The sequence below is a fragment of the Crinia signifera genome, chromosome 11 (assembly GCF_055691185.1).
Source record: "Crinia signifera chromosome 11, ASM5569118v1, whole genome shotgun sequence".
NCBI classification, from domain to species: domain Eukaryota; kingdom Metazoa; phylum Chordata; class Amphibia; order Anura; family Myobatrachidae; genus Crinia; species Crinia signifera.
The window spans coordinates 3,587,770-3,606,854 of NC_139227.1; the positions used below are offsets into that span (position 1 = coordinate 3,587,770).

General features: G+C 45.9%; 1 protein-coding gene across 1 annotated transcript in view; it reads right to left on the reverse strand.

Moving 5' to 3' along the window:
• Window positions 1–2,710, reverse strand: part of LOC146046305 (C-signal-like) — a 42,895-nt gene extending 40,185 nt beyond the window's left edge. The window contains exon 1 of the mRNA XM_083165556.1: window positions 2,497–2,710. Coding sequence (XP_083021682.1) covers window positions 2,497–2,643 — 147 coding nt within the window. The 5' untranslated portion in view covers window positions 2,644–2,710. The remainder of the gene's footprint in view (window positions 1–2,496) is intronic.
• Window positions 2,711–19,085: the final 16,375 nt, after the last annotated feature.

Consider the following 19,085-nt stretch of genomic DNA (forward strand, 5'->3'; position numbering starts at 1 on the left):
GGACACAGTGTTCTGCTCCTGGGCTTCCCTGGTAATGTATGATTGCCATCACCTGTGGTGACACCTTTCTTATCAGTTACCTAGCTCCCCACAGGTGCTGGCAATCCTACATTATCCATACCTCCCAGCATGCCCCTCTCCAGGAGGACACAATGCTCTGCTCCTGGGCTTCCATGGTAATGTATGATTGCCATCACCTGTGGTGACACCTTTCTTATCAGTTACCCAGCTCCCCACAGGTGCTGGCAATCCTACATTATCCATACCTCCCAGCATGCCCCTCTCCAGGAGGACACAATGCTCTGTTCCTGGGCTTCCCTGGTAATGTATGATTGCCATCACCTGTGGTGACACCTTTCTTATCAGTTACCCAGCTCCCCACAGGTGCTGGCAATCCTACATTATCCATACCTCCCAGCATGCCCCTCTCCAGGAGGACACAATGCTCTGTTCCTGGGCTTCCCTGGTAATGTATGATTGCCAGCACCTGTGGTGACACCTTTCTTATCAGTTACCTAGCTCCCCACAGGTGCTGGCAATCCTACATTATCCATACCTCCCAGCATGCCCCTCTCCAGGAGGACACAATGCTCTGTTCCTGGGCTTCCCTGGTAATGTATGATTGCCAGCACCTGTGGTGACACCTTTCTTATCAGTTACCTAGCTCCCCACAGGTGCTGCCAACATTACCAGGGAAGTCCAGGTACAGAGCATTGTTTCCCTGGTCATGTTGGACTGCCATCACCTGTGGTGACACCTTCCTTATCCATTACCTAGCTCACCATAGGTGACAGCAATCATACATTACCAGGGAAGCCCAGGAACAGAGCATTGTCAGCCTGAAGGAGAGGGTCAGGCAGGGCTGGATTTGTGCCTAGGCCCGTGAGGCACCGGCCTCAGGGCGGCACCAATTAAGGGCGGCAGGCAGGCTGACATTCTGTTAAATAGCAGCATGGCAGAGCGGGTGGGCAGCGGCGAGTGACGAGTGCCGCCGCACACATGAATTATCATATATGCTTAGTGGAGGGTCCCCCTGCGCGTCCGGAAATGGCTCAGGCTCACTGCTCCCGCCCATTGGCTACTCTACACACACACAGTCTATTGGCTGCTGTGTATCCAGCAACTGAGCTGAGCGGCGCGCAGATCCTCCCTGCGCTCAGTCAGTCACAGTGTAAGAGAGACTGACGGAGACACTGTGCTAATCACTGTACTAATAAGTGCCTTCCTCCGGGTCCTCCGTACAGTGAGCAGTCCACAGTGCTTAAAAAAATATTAAGGTGGGCTACAGTTAAAATGTCACAAAAACAAGTATGAATTGGACTTAGCCAGCGCTCGGGTATGTCAGCCTTCAATCATGCTTCTCCCTCCAAACAGGATGTACATGGAATGGAAAGAGAGCTTAAATAGTGAAGCCCGTTTAAAAATGTAATTTAATAACATATAAAAACAACATACAATGATACATAAAATGTATAATAGCTTAGGGGAATTGAATATCCCCCCCAGTCACATATGCAATGATATAGGCTCCGTGCAGTAAGCTCAGTCTCTTGCAGAAATAGGATGCCAAAAAATGAAGGTATATAATACAATTACCGATTCCTGTGGAACTGACGTAACAGACAGTTCAAATGCGCATAGGATCAGTATAGAAAGCATCCATCTGCCGTCACCGCTGCCTTTACTTCATCGCCTTGTAAGCAGTACTTACAAGGCGATGAAGTAAAGGCAGCGGTGACGGCAGATGGATGCTTTCTATACTGATCCTATGCGCATTTGAACTGTCTGTTACGTCAGTTCCACAGGAATCGGTAATTGTATTATATACCTTCATTTTTTGGCATCCTATTTCTGCAAGAGACTGAGCTTACTGCACGGAGCCTATATCATTGCATATGTGACTGGGGGGGATATTCAATTCCCCTAAGCTATTATACATTTTATGTATCATTGTATGTTGTTTTTATATGTTATTAAATTACATTTTTAAACGGGCTTCACTATTTAAGCTCTCTTTCCATTCCATGTACATCCTGTTTGGAGGGAGAAGCATGATTGAAGGCTGACATACCCGAGCGCTGGCTAAGTCCAATTCATACTTGTTTTTGTGGTGTTCTATGGTGAAGGGCTTGAGGATCCTTCTTATAGAATTGAGATTATCTAGCTGCTGGGAGCGCTAAGGTCTGTTCCACCTATCCACTTTTGTTTTACAGTTAAAATGTAATGAAATATATAAATAACAATGTATATACATATATGATTACATTAAAATAGAGGGGGGCACAAAAATGTTGTGCCTAGGGGCATCCTGACCCCTAAATTCGCCCCTGGGGTCAGGTAGGAAAGTATGACTTTATCACTGTTCAAGACTTAAAAAGTACGTCTGACCCATATCTGGGAAGCAATCACTCCACATAGTGAGTAACCAGCTATAACATGATAGGGTGGAATACCCACATGCTTAATGTTCTGTAATACACTGACAACTTTCTTTACCTCAGCTCGGGAACCATCTGGGTCCCTGCATGTTGCAAAGATTTTCTCTGGAGGTTTTGATTTGCTTGTGAATTTCTTAATTAGCTCCAGTCCGATGCCACGGTTAGATCCAGTTACAAGGACGCTGCAAATCTTCATGTCTGCCATGTTGAGCCCTGTGTTACCACGCTGGCTGCAGGCTGTACACTGCACAGCAGCTACAGAAGGACAAAGATCCACCTACAGTGTTTACACTGGTAACAACCTGCTCTCCTTCCCTCCTCCACAATTAAAGGGACAGAGCAGCAGAATTTGTTACATCTGTATTTTTTTTAAATAAATATTAAACCTTTTTTAATTGATATTCATTTACCTGATTCTTTTCTATTTGTATATTTATATCATGTCTTAAATAGAGAGTGATACAACACTTCTACCCCTTTCCACTTTTTCACATAAACGTACGTAGAGGCTGATTCAGAAACGTTTGTTAGGGTCCGAGGGTGGGATGTAATTACCAAAAAATGTGGTAAAAACCCCGTTATCATATGCAGAAAAACCTGCACGAGTGGTTTTCACTGTGGGGGTATAACCAGCAGTTACCTCTAGAAGCCTATGGGCTTCGTCACGTGACCACCGCTGCCCTGCATGGACCTCCGCTGACCACAGCCTCCCCCCTTTCCCTTTGTCCGGGCAGCACAGTGCTGTACTGCCCAGACCAGTAACCTCTTCCTCCCTGCACTGTACATGCTCTTCCGGGTGCAGGGTGCAAGAGCTGTCCTTTGCAATCATTATCGCATATGTTAGTGCATATGTGATAATTATCTCTGCGGTAGCCGGCGATGTGCGACGAAGTGGGGGCGTGCATGGACCTCCGCTGACCACAGCCCCCCCTTTCCCTTTGTCCGGGCAGCACAGTGCTGTACTGCCCAGACCAGTAACCTCTTCCTCCCTGCACTGTACATGCTCTTCCGGGTGCAGGGTGCAAGAGCTGTCCTTTGCAATCATTATCGCATATGTTAGTGCATATGTGATAATTATCTCTGCGGTAGCCGGCGATGTGCGACGAAGTGGAGGCGTGCATGGACCTCCGCTGACCACAGCCCCCCCTTTCCCTTTGTCCGGGCAGCACAGTGCTGTACTGCCCAGACCAGTAACCTCTTCCTCCCTGCACTGTACATGCTCTTCCGGGTGCAGGGTGCAAGAGCTGTCCTTTGCAATAATTATCGCATATGTTAGTGCATATGTGATAATTATCTCTGCGGTAGCCGGCGATGTGCGACGAAGTGGGGGCGTGGATGTTAGTGCATATGCGATAATTATCTCTGCGGTTGCCGGCGATGTGCGACGAAGTGGGGACGTGGATGTTAGTGCATATTTGATAATTATCTCTGCGGTAGCCGGCGATGTGCGACGAAGTGGGGGCGTGGATGTTAGTGCATATGTGATAATTATCTCTGCGGTAGCCGGCGATGTGCGACAAAGTGGGAGCGTGGATGTAAGTGCATATGCGATAATTATCTCTGCGGTAGCCGGCGATGTGCGACGAAGTGGGGATGTGGATGTTAGTGCATATGTGATAATTATCTCTGCGGTAGCCGGCGATGTGCGACAAAGTGGGGGCGTGGATGTTAGTGCATATGCGATAATTATCTCTGCGGTAGCCGGCGATGTGCGACGAAGTGGGGACGTGGATGTTAGTGCATATGTGATAATTATCTCTGCGGTAGCCGGCGATGTGCGACAAAGTGGGAGCGTGGATGTTAGTGCATATGTGATAATTATCGCTGCGGTAGCCGGCGATGTGCGACAAAGTGGGGGAGCGGATGTTAGTGCATATGCGATAATTATCTCTGCTGTAGCCGGCAATGTGCGACAAAGTGGGGGCGTGGATGTTAGTGCATATGCGATAATTATCTCTGCGGTAGCCGGCAATGTGCGACAAAGTGGGGGCGCGGATGTTGTGCATATGCAATAATGATCTCTGCGGTAGCCGGCAATGTGCGACGAAGTGGGGGCGCGGATGTTAGTGCATATGTGATAATTATCTCTGCGGTAGCCGGCAATGTGCGACGAAGTGGGGGCGCGGATGTTAGTGCATATGCGATAATTATCTCTGCGGTAACCGGCGATGTGCGACGAAGTGGGGATGCGGATGTTAGTGCATATGAGATAATTATCTCTGCGGTAGCCGGCGATGTGCGACGAAATGGGGACGCGGATGTTAGTGCATATGCGATAATTATCTATGTGGTAGCCGGCAATGTGCGAAGAAGTGGGGGCGTGGATGTTAGTGCATATGCAATAATTATCTATGTGGTAGCCGGCGATGTACGACGAAGTGGGGGCGTGGATGTTAGTGCATATGCGATAATTATCTCTGCGGTAGCCGGCAATGTGCGACGAAGTGGGGGCGCGGATGTTAGTGCATATGCGATAATTATCTCTGCGATAACCGGCGATGTGCGACGAAGTGGGGATGCGGATGTTAGTGCATATGAGATAATTATCTCTGCGGTAGCCGGCGATGTGCGATGAAGTGGGGGCGTGGATGTTAGTGCATATGTGATAATTATCTCTGCGGTAACCGGCGATGTGCGACGAAGTGGGGACGCGGATGTTAGTGCATATGCGATAATTATCTATGTGGTAGCCGGAGATGTGCGACGAAGTGGGGACGCGGATGTTAGTGCATATGCGATAATTATCTATGTGGTAGCCGGCAATGTGCGAAGAAGTGGGGGCGTCAGGGCTATTTTTGTGCAGGCTCTAGCAGGAACTGTGGCCCTTATTCTAGTTCACTCTTTCTGACAAAATATTTCTCAGATGGACAAAACCATGAGCACTGCAGGTGAGGCAGGTGTTACTTGTGCAGAGATAATAAGTTTTGGGTGGGGTTTTACACCTGCCTCACCTGCAGTGCTCATGGTTTTGTCCATCTAAGAAATATTTTGTCAGAAAGAGTGAACTAGAATAAGGGCCACAGTTCCTGCTAGAGCCTGCACAAAAATAGCCCTGGGGGGCGTGGATGTTAGTGCATATGCAATAATTATCTATGTGGTAGCCGGCGATGTGCGACGAAGTGGGGGCGTGGATGTTAGTGCATCCTGTCCTGATTTTTGGCCCCATTTCCAATGGTGGGAGTCTGCACATGCGCGTGTGCGAATGCCGTCGGCTCACTGAGGTGTTTGCATTGTGAGGGGCGGGAAGAGGGCCGACAGGGGGCTGGAACATAGATAGGCCCAGCGTTTTATGGTTGTCCTCATAAAAATGCTGGCCATTCCCCTGTGAATGCCTGCTTGGGGCAGGTCAAAAATTCATCCCTCTACGGCAGGGCTAGGCAACACCGGCCATGCAGATGTTAATGAACTACACATCCCAGGATGCTTTGCATTAGATTTGCTATGTGGCCATGCTGAAACTGATGCAAGGCATGCTAGGATGTGTAGTTCATCAACATCTGGAGGGCCGGTGTTGCCCAGCCCTGCTCTACGGCCATGATAAAAGTAAGTTCAGACTGACTTTTATCAGCGAACGGGCAAAAAAAATCATTCGATGGTCAGCGACAGTGTTCCCTCTAAGCTGTGCGCACGTGCGCGCGCACACAACTCGATGAGCGTGCGCACAGACATTACAACAGAGCGCACAAAGCAGCATTGGTCCTTTTTTGCAGTTGTGGACTCAATTAATGTGTGTTTCACCCATTAACTACATTGTGTGCTGTGTTTTGAATGTTTATTATCATTTTGAAGTAAAGTTAACACAAATGCTGAACGTCATTTTCCAGTTATATATAAGTGACGCGCAAAATTTTTAATTTCCTTTCAAAGTTGCACAGCCAAAATCTTTTGCCGCACACAGCCTTCATAAAATTAGAGGGAACATTGGTCAGCGATTGTTCTCATGTCCTTTGAACACCGGCCTATTTCCCTACAGTCGTGTGAGCTTCATTCTAATACGACCACATGATTGTCCTTTACCGCTGTCTGATATACGTGTTGTTGTTGTAAATGTTGATTCTATTGCCATAGTTACCTGCAAATGTCTGGGGCCCATGTTTATGTATCATTGATGTGCGCTACCTTACCCTCCCGCCAAACTCTTACCTGTAATTAAAGTGGGCACTTTTTTTCCTCTTCTCTGGGTACACATTGGCCCTTATTCTGATCGCTTCCCTCGGAGCCGAATTCAGCCAGTGTTCTGATGTAGTGTGCATTATTCAGACACATTTTAAAAGATCACAGATGGAGCTAATTATTTCACCTGTGATTCTGCGTGGAGACCTGGAAAACGTGCACTGCTGGGGGTCCATGAGGACCGAGGTTGAGAACCACTGGTCTAGACCATGTAGCCCATTTTTCTTCAAATGCCTCCTTATTGTGCATCTTGAAACAACCGCACCACTTTATTTTTCAGAGTCCTGTATTTCAGCTGAAGTTATTTGTGGATTTTTCTTTGCATCACAAACAATTTTCCTGGCAGTTGTGGCTGAAATTTTTGTTGGTCTACCTGACCGTGATTTGGTTTCCGCAGAATCCCTCATTTTCCACTTCTTAATTAGAGTTTGAACACTGGTGATTGGCATTCTCAATTGCTTGGATATCTTTTTATATCCCTTTCCTGTACAGTTCAATTACCTTTTCATGCAGATCCTTTGACAATTCTTTTGCTTTCCCCATGACTCAGAATCCAGGCACATCAGTGCAGCACTGGATGAAAGATGCAAGGGTCTTTCAGGTGACCAGAAACTCGCTGACCTTTTATACACACACACACACACACACACATTACAAGCAAACAGATCACAGATGAGGATGGTTACCTTTAGTAACCCGTTTGTGTCAACTTGTGTGCATATTATCAGGCCAAAATCTCCAGGGTATGTAAACTTTGATCAGGGTCATTTGGGCAGTTTCTGTTGTCATTATGATTTAAAACAGTAAACACAGTTGTTTGACAATAAATGGCTTCACCCAACCACTGACCATGAGTGACAGAAAAGTTTGTGAGTTATCATTCATATTCTCTGACAAATGGCCAAAAAAACCCCCACAAATTCTGCTAGGGTATGTATACTTACGAGTACAACTGTATATAAACAATGTTGGAACGCACATATTAATTGGACAATGTGGGTGCCCAGTCCACAAGATTAATAATATACCATGTGTGGACATAAGTCAACACAAATGACCAGCACACCACCAGCAAAAATTATGCCAAGAAAGTTTTAATAAGTAAAGTGCACCAGTGCTATGTGCAAAAGAGTCAACATTCCGACACTCTCAGTACTTTAAACAGCAACTCAGGTGTCCAAAAAGCCCCACGGGGAAACGTACAGGTAGATGCAAGTCGGCACTCCTGAGATTCCTTAATGGCAGTAAATTCATTCAAAAATACACAGCACATGGGGAGTGTGCGTCAACGTTTCGGGCTCTGTATGTGTATCCTTCCCAGGGTGTGTGCCCATCCTGGCAAGGTACACAACCTGGGAAGGATACACATACTAGATCTCTAATAGAGACCAAATTTGTTTGGAAGATCAGATTTTTGTAAATCCCTTCCAGCTGTGTTAATTACACTGAGGTTTTCATTGAAATTGATACCATTTGATTGGTCACCAGATAAGGCCAAGGAGGCCCACCTGCTTTTATTGATCAACCCATTCTACATCTACATTTGTTTCTTCATATTCCACACATCATATGGACTCTTACCCCTGAGGAAGTCATAATGACGAAACGCGTTGGGTGTTGATGTCGGCGTTTGCATCAAATGGATTGAAAACTTTTTATTTTTGATATTTTATTACATTTATTAATTGTTTCAAAATTGATTGCAACATTTGTATAATTAATGGTGCCCATACCGGGTGCGATGATCGTACCCGTTATGGGATGGATGGTATCGCATGCGATCCGAGGGCAGTACAAAAATTATGTGCAGCACATACTTTTTGTACTGTGCGATGAGATGCGCGGGAGCGCACTCTATCCGTTGTTCTATGTTCCATTATTCTCCTCCACTAGCAGGGGGGACATATAGAGTTGCTGTCAATTTCACGATCAGCGCATTGAAAAGGTTTCTTGTATATACAGATGGAGCCCGGCTCCCTTTTGCTGGCGAATCGCCAGACTGTCTCCGCTGGCGATCCGCCAGCAGTCCGGCGCTCCATCTGACTGAGACGCGCGTGCGTCTCACACGCATGCGCGTCTCAGTTTCCGGGCGGCTGGGCGATGAGAACCCTGTCCGTCTCGGCTTCAGGATGGATGCCTATCTCAAAAGGGAGCAGCAGTCTATGTAAAGGAGTAGACTTTGGTGTTTAAGTCGTCTCCCAGATTTGAGGAGTTTGTCTTTCTGGACTCATTATTGCACTGAACTGTGCGGTGCCCACACACCTGTAATCCAATACATAGAACACACACTAGGAAGCCCATTTGAAGTAAAAGCTTTGAGAGCTAGTCTGCTACATCTGTGTTGTGCATGTGTGAGAAAGAGATGTAGGGTGAGATTAAATAGGATGAGAGATTCAGAAAGTGAAAGATTTGGGAAGAAATCTCCAGTTTTTTTTAAAGCGGCAATCATTTACACTGCAAAATCAAACTGGTTTTGCAGTGTAAATGATTGCCGCTTTAAAAAAAACTGGAGATTTCTTCCCAAACCTCTCACTTTCTGAATCTCTCATCCTATTAAATCTCACCCGTAGTTTCACTCTCTGCCAGCGGACACTAGACATATATATATATAAATATTAAATATTTATTTATTTTTATATATGTGGCAAATCTATAGATAAAACAAGCACCTGACAGTGTAAAATAAATATATAAAACATGTTAAAAGAATTTCACTGCTATAAAGTACTATAGCAGTACTATACACAACCGCACACCCCAAATTTGTGGGGCATGGCCTCGCGTTGCTGACCCTCTGTTATGGCTCATGACATCAGTTCCTTCACTCTGGAGGTCAGACTTATAGGACGGGGTTGATTTCATACCCCTCGTTGTGTCCGTACGGCGTAATTATATTCAGCTGGAATATCCAGCACATTTCCGTTTGGCAACATCAAGAAGGAAGCTGGCGTCTATCACACCTTCACAACGTCCCCACACGGGGAGGAAACGCGTCGGTGGAGCCCGCATTCACTGGTCCGGTGCACGGAGGGGACACTCCATCTTGCAGGAGGAGAGGATTTCCGGGATCCCCACTCCTTTATGAACACCAGCTCATGTTGAACTGTGTCTTGCAGTTCTCCAGACTCACCTAACACCTGCTCTAAACACTGGCACATAATTGTTAACATTGTCAGGTTATTTGTATACTACTGTATATCATAGCATTGTTTTAAGTGTTTTGAATGTCATGAATTTTGTCTATTAAACATGTGTTATACTACACCATGAAAGCTATATTATATTTTCATGTCATGACGATTTGCTGGAAGAAATAATTACAGCATATGGATCTACAGTAGAAACGTCGAATACGGCATATCCTCCCAATAGTTTTTTCTGTGTGGTATTCTTGGTGAAGGGATAATGAGTCGGGATGCAGTCAAAATCCCGAAGGTCATAATCCCGACATTTAAAATCCCAACAAGGACAAAATCCCGACATATAGAATGTACAGGAGAAACAGTCAACATGACTTTCCGTCGACAGGTCGCGAGGTGGACATGGTTTTTTTCACTGTTTTTGGCCCGACATGTGCCGACAGGCAGTATTTCATGCCCTACCATCCACTAGGGCGTGGTGGGAGAATAAAATAGTGTGCCGAGTGCAGCGAGGCACCGTGCCCGACGCATCGCGAGCGAAATGAGCGATGCGAGGGGCTACGGTTCACTTCCAACTGTGTCCATGTTGACCGTGTTGACATTCGGGTAAAAAAAAAAACAGTGAAAAAACCCATGTCGACCTCGCGACCTGTCGACACAGACTCATGTTGATTGTTTCACCTGTACATTCTATATGTCGGTATTTTGACCTTGTCGGGATTTTAAATGTCAGGATGTTGTCCTTATCGGGATTTTGACCTTGTCGGGATGTTGTCCTTATCGGGATTTTGACCTTGTCTGTATTATGACCCATTCGGGATTTTGACCCTGTCGGGATTTTATACCGAATCCAATGAGTCCTTTGTTGGAGTTGGACCAACTTTGGCTGCTTAGCGCGCACTGTCTCTCTTCTGTCACCACTTTACATTTCCGTTAGCGATGGCAGTTTTAGTAAATCTCCTCTAGGTCCTAACTGGACGTGTTCAATCGCTTTGAAGTTCTCCATTGATGAGTCATGATGATGCATTAAAAAATGTCTTGACAGTGTGTGACTCTCTCTCTTGTTGTTAATTTCCCTTAAGTGTTTTGTATTCTTAATTTGAGAACCCTCTGTCTTACCCACGCATTTGAAAAATTCTACAGGTTGTTTTTAAAAGAATTTGTTGTTCTTTATTTGTAAACAATAGTAGGTATATAGTACTATATACCTACTATTGTTTACAAATAAAGAACAACAAATTCTTTTAAAAACAACCTGTAGAATTTTTCATTAACGGAGCGCAGCACCACAAACAACTTCTATATCTTGCCCATTTTCCAAACGGAATTCACCCGTTTAGGTGCAGCTGCTAGTTAAGAAAAATCAAAAAGATAGATTCAGTGCGCAGGTACAAAAACCCTTCTCTATATTACCCACGCATTTCATGCCGCAACCACATTCAGGAGGTTATTCTGATCGGAGCGGCCAAACGTGCGTACGTTCGCAATTAACGTACGCTAGCCGTACGCGGCCGTTGGGGTTAAGTCCACCCACAACTCTGCCGCATACGTACGGGCATAAACAACGTAGAAGGGGAGTGGCGTACTAATGAGCGTACGCCAACGTACACGGACGGGCCAGCCCTTACACTCCGACAACTGGCGTACAACTGAGCGTACGCCGCCGTTTACGGACGTCTCTCGTCCGTCTTCCCACCGACTTCTTGCGGCTATCTGAGCGTACGCCAGCTTGCACGGACGGGTCCCTATTGTTTTCAATAGAAAAGTCAGCTTATGTCACCGCTCGTGAGAGTGAGCGTACGTCCGTGTACGCTGACATACCCTTCATATATATGGACCTGCAAATGTTGCCTTTCAACTATAATTATGAAAATTAATTAATTGATTGAATTGATTAATGTGCAAAATAGTGGCCATGGGATTAAAACATTGCTGAAACATCCTTTGTAGGTGTTAGATGTGGTTTATGTTATTGTATCATAAATACAAAACCTATGTTTGTATTAGAGTGAACACGTCGACACATGTCGACTTGTGTCGATTGAGTGTGCTACTGTGTAAAGTCTATGAAAGCACGTAGTGAATGTGTATAACTGTTTAACAAATACCTACCTTAGCATATATAAGCAGGTCTTACAAAGATTCTTACCTTAAATTAAACAAACCTTTAAATGTAGAGAAGTATAGAAAGATAAGCTTCCAATGTGTTAGAGTGATGTGTGTGGCTTGCAGGTAGTGAAATCATGGTTTGGACTTAATAGACTGCAGCATTGCTTATTACATTCAGGTGTATGTGTTTGGTAGTAATCCGCGTAAATTAGCTAACCCAGGCGCACGCTGGCATGCGGTATCTGTAGGGGTGGTTTGAGATGGCGGTTGGCGGCCGCCTGTTTTGTGTCCGAAATGAACGGTGCTTTAGTCGATCGTGCGGTAGTAGCACCGCTCATTTTTGGTGCACACCCCCGTGTACGCCCATATTTACGCCCATTTTCCCTCATTATTTCGGCCGCACCCCTCATCACGCCCCTATGCCGCCCCCAATGCCCGTACACTCGCGTACAGGTTTTTTCGCACGTAGAGACCCGTCCGTAAGCGTTGTGGAGTGTTCGCGCCTGCGCATTAGCGAATGTACGCATGCGCAGATCATTAAAAACCCCGGGACGTGCGCGTACGGCCCGGCCGCTCCAACCAGAATAAGGCCCTCAATCTGGTAGATCACCTCAGTAGTGTTGCAGTTCAGAAACGTTTCTTTTGGGGGGGGGGGGGGGGGGGAATTGCTAAATGTTTTTCTGTTTGCGTGTACAAATTTGTATATGTTGCAGCACTCGCATTTGTATGTGTCCACGCATCTTAAAGTACATCTGTTCTTTTGTTCTGCATTAATTGTTTTCAACATACTAGGAACCAGGGTGTTTTTCAGATTTCTAGCTTTTTTTAATATGATACCTGGTCTTGCTGGGATTATCTCTGGGATCCGAAGTTGAATGTAAGGAGGTAAAACAATAAATAATGTAATGGGCATAAATTAGTAACGATAATACAGTGCTATGGATTGTTGAGGGAGGGAGCCCCAAACTTATATATTGCCTAGGGCCCCATGAGGTGTAAATCCTGCTCTGTTTGTGGTATATAGTCATAATCAGTTCTGTATGAACTAGCAGGGATAATGCCACAGGAGTCAAACAGGTTTTTCAGTAGGATGTCAACAGTAAGAACAGGGAAGTTGTGTAGCCACTGTGGTAGACCAGACAAAACGGTGTCATAATCTAAAGTATTGCATAAGTTGTAGTGTTTAGAAATTACCATATATACAGCGCAGGATATGACAAGAGTGTATCTATAGTACTGTCCCAGTGTTGGTCAGAAAAATTCTAATACAGGTAATTTGTCCCATGTCATACTGAGCCTGATAATAAGTGGGACAAAAATAATATATTTCTCAACTCTCTAATCATGGAATGGAAAGGGGTGTCCTAAGGTGCCAATACACGGTGCGATGTATAACGGGTGCGATGATAGTCACCCGGTATGGGCTGGATCGCATCGCAGGTGTAAATTTACAGTCTATGGGCACCTCGAGAGTATCTACCATCCAGTGGTGTCTGTACCGATAGATGACCATAGTAGAAATGGATTCGCAACTTCGCCCCATTGAAACTCTGGGTTATGTAATAAAGGAAGAAAGAGTTTTGTGCATTCAGATCTTTATCATATTATTATTATCAGTTTCTTTTATAGCGCACACATATTCCGCAGCGCTTTGCAGAGAATATTTGAACATTCACATCAGTCCCTGCCCCAGTGGAGCTTACAATCTACATTCCCTACCACATGTACACGCACACACAGACATTCTAGGGTTAATTTGTTGGGAGCCAATTAGCCTACCAGTATATTTTGGGATTGTGGGGATACCACAGAACACAGACACATGCTAGTCAAAAGGTCAATGGGAGTTTTTCGTGATTTTTTTTGAAAAAAGGTGTTTTTTTCATATTTTATTATCCAAGTGGGCATAGAGTAGGAATAGAATAGTGTGTCCGGCACAGCAAGGCACCATGCCCAGAGCATGGCATGCGAAGTGAGCCGTGCAAGGGTACGTGGTACATATATGTGGTGTCCATGCCGACGTAGGATTACATAGGCACCAAAAATCATGAAAATCTCATGTCGCCCTTTTGACTGTTGACCTTGCCTATCTCAACCATAAGCTTCTGTCGACCTTTTGGCAGTGTCGACCTAAGGTATGGGTAAGGTTATTTGGTGTTGACATACTCACTGTTGCCCATTAGTGGTCAACCTAGTGACTGCCGACCTAGATATAGTTTATCATCTATACCGTGACCTGACCTGTGCTCCCCATCCCCCATGTGATCAGCTCCAGCCTTGGGCGCCAGGTGCTTCACTCTCCATTTCATTTGGATCTTTGTATAGTGTTTAGCTCTCTGCTATTTCCATCGCCCAGTGCAGAGATGGAGCTACCTGCTCAGCAGAGGAGCAGGGAAGCTCCGGGCTGGATAGGTGCTCTGCCTGATCTGTGCTCTGCCTGATCTGCGCTCTGCCTGATCTGCGCTCTCCCTGATCGGCGCTCTCCCTGATCGGCGCTCTCCCTGATCGGCGCTCTGCCTGATCGGCGCTCTCCCTGATCTGCAGCTCTGCTGCTGTCTACTTTTCCTGCCAGAAACCGCTGTACCGGTCTCACTATGACGGGCAGTAGTGCCCTCTGTGGAGAGTGAGCCCTGGAGCGCGGCTCCCACACTATGCCGGAGCTATATCCTATGTATCCTATGGTCAGCATTAGGAGGGATTGCTGACACCTGAGTGCCATTGGAGAAGCCAGGGGTATCTCCAGGTAAGCTGGCTCTCAGACGTTATAAGCCATTATCAGGTGGCCTTACACTGGGCTATTAAGCCCAGACATATATGTTATTGCTTATGGGATGGGTTTGGGAATGTGGTTCCCCCTGTGTTGGTAGGGCTGGTCTGCTCCAGGTCAGCACACCCTAACACTTTATTAACTCTTATTTTTCCTATCACATTGTATATATTTTGTATTTTAATCCCACCTTCACTTCCCTACATAGCACTTATGTGCTTCTTATTAACCCTTACTAATTTTCATTTGTGTGCTGCCCTGGAGTACTCAGCCTGTGTCGGCATATTGGGGGCCCACACCCCAGACCCATATCCAGTATTAGGGACCCCCAGTGACAGAGAGGCCTTGACGCACGGCCTGGGGGCTTAGCCCTATATCTGCAGATATATGCAACCAACATCTCTGTATTATCTGAGTAATATGTAGTTATTTTCTCATTCAGTGTGCAATTGGGATACAAAATGTTTTTTTTCCTAGACAGAATTACCCCTCCCTTTTGGCACCTGAATGACACACCTCTGATTGAGCAGCTTACCAACCAAAATGTTGTATATCCTATGTACAGCTACAATTCCCACAATCAAAAGAGCAGCGGGAGCCCGGCGGCTGGCCACTTTACAGGACAGGAGCTAGGACCCAGCAGCCGCTCATCCCGGAGATCTGCAGCACAGGAGATTATATTAAATGGACACTGGGGGTTATTCAGACTTGATCTCACGGCTGCTACTTTTGCAGAGTAAAATATCACCCTGTGCAAGGCTCGATAAGCCTGCAAACAGTGGCGTAACTATTAAATTTGCGCCCCCCTCCTAGGGTTAACACCCCCCCCCCCCCCAGGGGTTAACAAACCTCCATGCGGCCGGTACCTCCAGCCTGCGGGACCCGGCTCCAGCTGCTACTAAAAAACAACAGAAGCACTGGTGGCAGGAAGTGACGGCTGCACGGGGTGGGGGGCAGACGTCAGCGGGTAACTATAGCCCCGCAACCCCCTAGTGTGAGGGATTGAGGTGTCACAATGTCGAAGCAGCATATCAGAGTACCAGATGGTATCTGCTCAAATTCACTCAACAATTTCAGAAAGCTAGTGTTGTCTTTGAGAAAAAAAGGTTTTTGACATAACAGAGGCTGTAACACAAAATCCAACATCTGTGCTACAGGCTGGTACAAGGAACCACGAGCAGAAATAATTGGACGCCCAGGAGTATTCCTGGCATCCCTATGCAGTTTAGGTAGGGTATTCAGAGCAGGCACTAAAGGTGAAGCCGTATAAATGCGATCACGGATCTTCGGAGTCAACAAACCTGTCTGAACTGTTGACGTCAAAAGTCTCGATAATTCTTGCTGAAACCTCACAGTAGGGTCACTAGGTAGTTTACTGTGTACTTGATTATGCAGTAACTGAGAATAGATCTTTGCTCGATAGTCGCTTGTCTTGAGGATCACAATGGCTCCGCCTTTGTCGTCCGGCCTAATGATAATATCCTTGTAACTCGCGAGTTGTTTAAGAGCTGTTGATTCTTCAAATGTTAGATTTTTAGAGATCTTCCCTGGAGCCGCAACAAATCTGGTCATGGAATCATCGAGAAAACATCACAAAGTTATTATGGAAGCCTTATATGTCACAGGATTGAATTTAGATCCAGATTCTGATGTCAAAAAGCCGTCAAGCAGATTATTCGATTCCTGAACAGGTTTGTGTTGATGATACTCTTTAAGACAAAGTTTGGGCATGAATTGATGGTGTTCGCACCTCCATCCATACTGATCAAAAGAGTTGGTGGGTACAAAGGTCAATCTATCGGACCGTACTTTGACTCCCAGTGAGATGTCAGTCCTGAATAAAGATCAGGATCTCTTGGGGCCCTGGTTGCATGGCGTATTGCGCCTTTCCACGCCTGTACTGTTTGCCTTGGTGGATGGCCAGCCTCTTTTGCTGGAACTGGTTTGCTCTAAATGGTCACTGGAGGGTTCAGGCATCTCATCCGATTCAGAAACCACAAAATCACTATCATATTGTAGTGTTGTTGGCGATCGCGAATATAGGTATACCTGGACTGCCAAGGTTTACTTCTGCGATCGCCTTGCTCAGGGCGTCTCGCCTGGCGTTCCCTGGTGAGCCAGCCATAAACTTTGTTAGCCTTATAATCTGCGTCCACAGTGCGTCTTTTATTTATTTTGAATTTAAGCAGGTCTTTTCTGTAATTATCGCACAGCTGCTCAAGCTTTGTCAGCCAGCTCGCATTGGAGGCCTCACTTAACTGATCTTTATGCTCATCTTGGAATTTTGAGATTGTATTCTTCGTCACTTGCAGCTCACACCAAGCCTCCTCTATGACAAGAATAATTAGATCCATGGCACACCGGTTCAGGATACCCACTTACGGACAAACTCTGGTTGTGTCTGCCGATCGTGGGGGTATTCCTGACCCTGAAACCTCTTGGGATCTTTCTTAACCGATAATAATCAGAGAGGGACGACCCATGCAATTGAAAGTCAGTCTCACACCTGCGTAATTTAAACAGGTGATGATTGATGTCCTCCACTATGATCAACATCCACACTAGACAGATCTTCCTCAAATAGAATACTCTCAATCTCTGTTGCTGTAAAAGAGAGCGTTTCTCCCATCGGGATATTCAAGCTCTGACAGCCTGCCATGGAGAGTGCAAAATACCTGTCAACAGCATGTACTGGGGAAAAGTACAGTCATCTGGGCTAATAGGATGGTGAACTTATTAGCAGCGATGAAATACCGAAGGTGATGTACATTGACACACACGCAGCAGCTACACAGCCCGGATGATGACCCCCCTTCTCCCAGCCTCCCGCTGCTAGCGTCTGCCGCCCATAATAGGTGCCGCCCCTAGGCCCGTGCCTCATGGGCCTAGTGGCAAATCTGGCCCTACCCATACCTTTTAAAAATACAGGCATTCTCACACAAATGCCATCACCTCCAGGCCTCTCGCAGACTATTACATTTAGGTGTAGGTGCACTTGTAGATCCACATTTTCTGCTGCTTTGCCTTTGAGTTTATTCTTAGTACATCATTAGCAGCAGCTGCAACTGTCTCTTTACACAAATATAAATGATGGTATAAGTGCGTCCATACATGCATGACGCTATTGGATACATTCTTATATAACATTAATTACAATATGAAAGAAAAATTGAATACATTTAATTAAAGTTTAATTCCAAAAAAAGTCATGAAATAGAATTGTGCCTCTATTACATCTATATATATATAGCTTAGAAAGTAATTAGGACCAATCAGTCCAGAGCCTAATGACTTAACGAATACCGGAATTGTCAATTAGCTTTTCTCCAGATTAGATTTCTCCTCGGATGCCATTGCCAATGTAATCCCACAGTAGACTTCAAGATCAAATTTCCCTGCTTCGCCCGAGCTCTGTAGCCACCGACGCATTTCACATTTCTCTAATGATATCCAACTACTAATTAGGATCCAAAGGCTGATTTCAGTAGATACAATCAGAGTGTCACAAGTCCACCACAGTATTTTTAGATGATACGCAAATAGCTCTTCTGTTTTTAGGAATTGCAATGATGTAAAAAATCCAACCTGCTAAAATATAAATGTAATGTAATGACTGAGGAACGTAAGCTCGGTGCAGTTCGGATCTCCAGTTGAACATAGAGGTATGAGTATGACATGATGTAATGACTGAGGAACGTAAGCTCGGTGCAGCTCAGGATCTCCAGTTGAACATAGAGGTATGAGTATGACATGATGTAATGAGTGAGGAACGTAAGCTCGGTGCAGTTCAGGATCTGCAGTTGAACATAGAGGTATGAGTATGACATGATGTAATGAGTGAGGAACGTAAGCTCGGTGCAGTTCAGGATCTGCAGTTGAACATAGAGGTATGAGTATGACATGATGTAATGAGTGAGGAACGTAAGCTCGGTGCAGTTCAGGATCTGCAGTTGAACATAGAAATATGAGTATGACGTATTGTGGGGTCGTATTTGGTTCTGAGAAGAAATCCCGTGCTGCCATACAAGGGAGCCTGGGACTACTCGCTCTTTCCACATAGGTTCATCCACAGCATCTCTATCACCCCTGTCTACACAGCGAAGCTAGGGGCAGCAAAACCCCCAGGGCCGCCAATAGAGGGGTGTTGTGGGTACAACTGTCTGGGGCCACGGCCTCTGGAAGGGCACAGGCAGCTCATTTTGCCCACAGACTGCCTCCGCTGCACTGCGCTCTGTGCGCTGAACAAAGCAGGTCTCAGAGCGCAGGCTTATTCAACCCAGGACGCCGGCGGGCAATTAAAGAGCTGTACCAGCTTCTGAGCCAATCAGAGCTTGCATAGCGGCAGCCAATCAGAGCGTCTGCCGATATGCCAGCTCTGATTGGCTCACCAGCCGGTGCTGCATTTTAATTGGCTACCGACATCCTGAGTTGAAGAAGCCTGCACTGCGGGACCTCCAG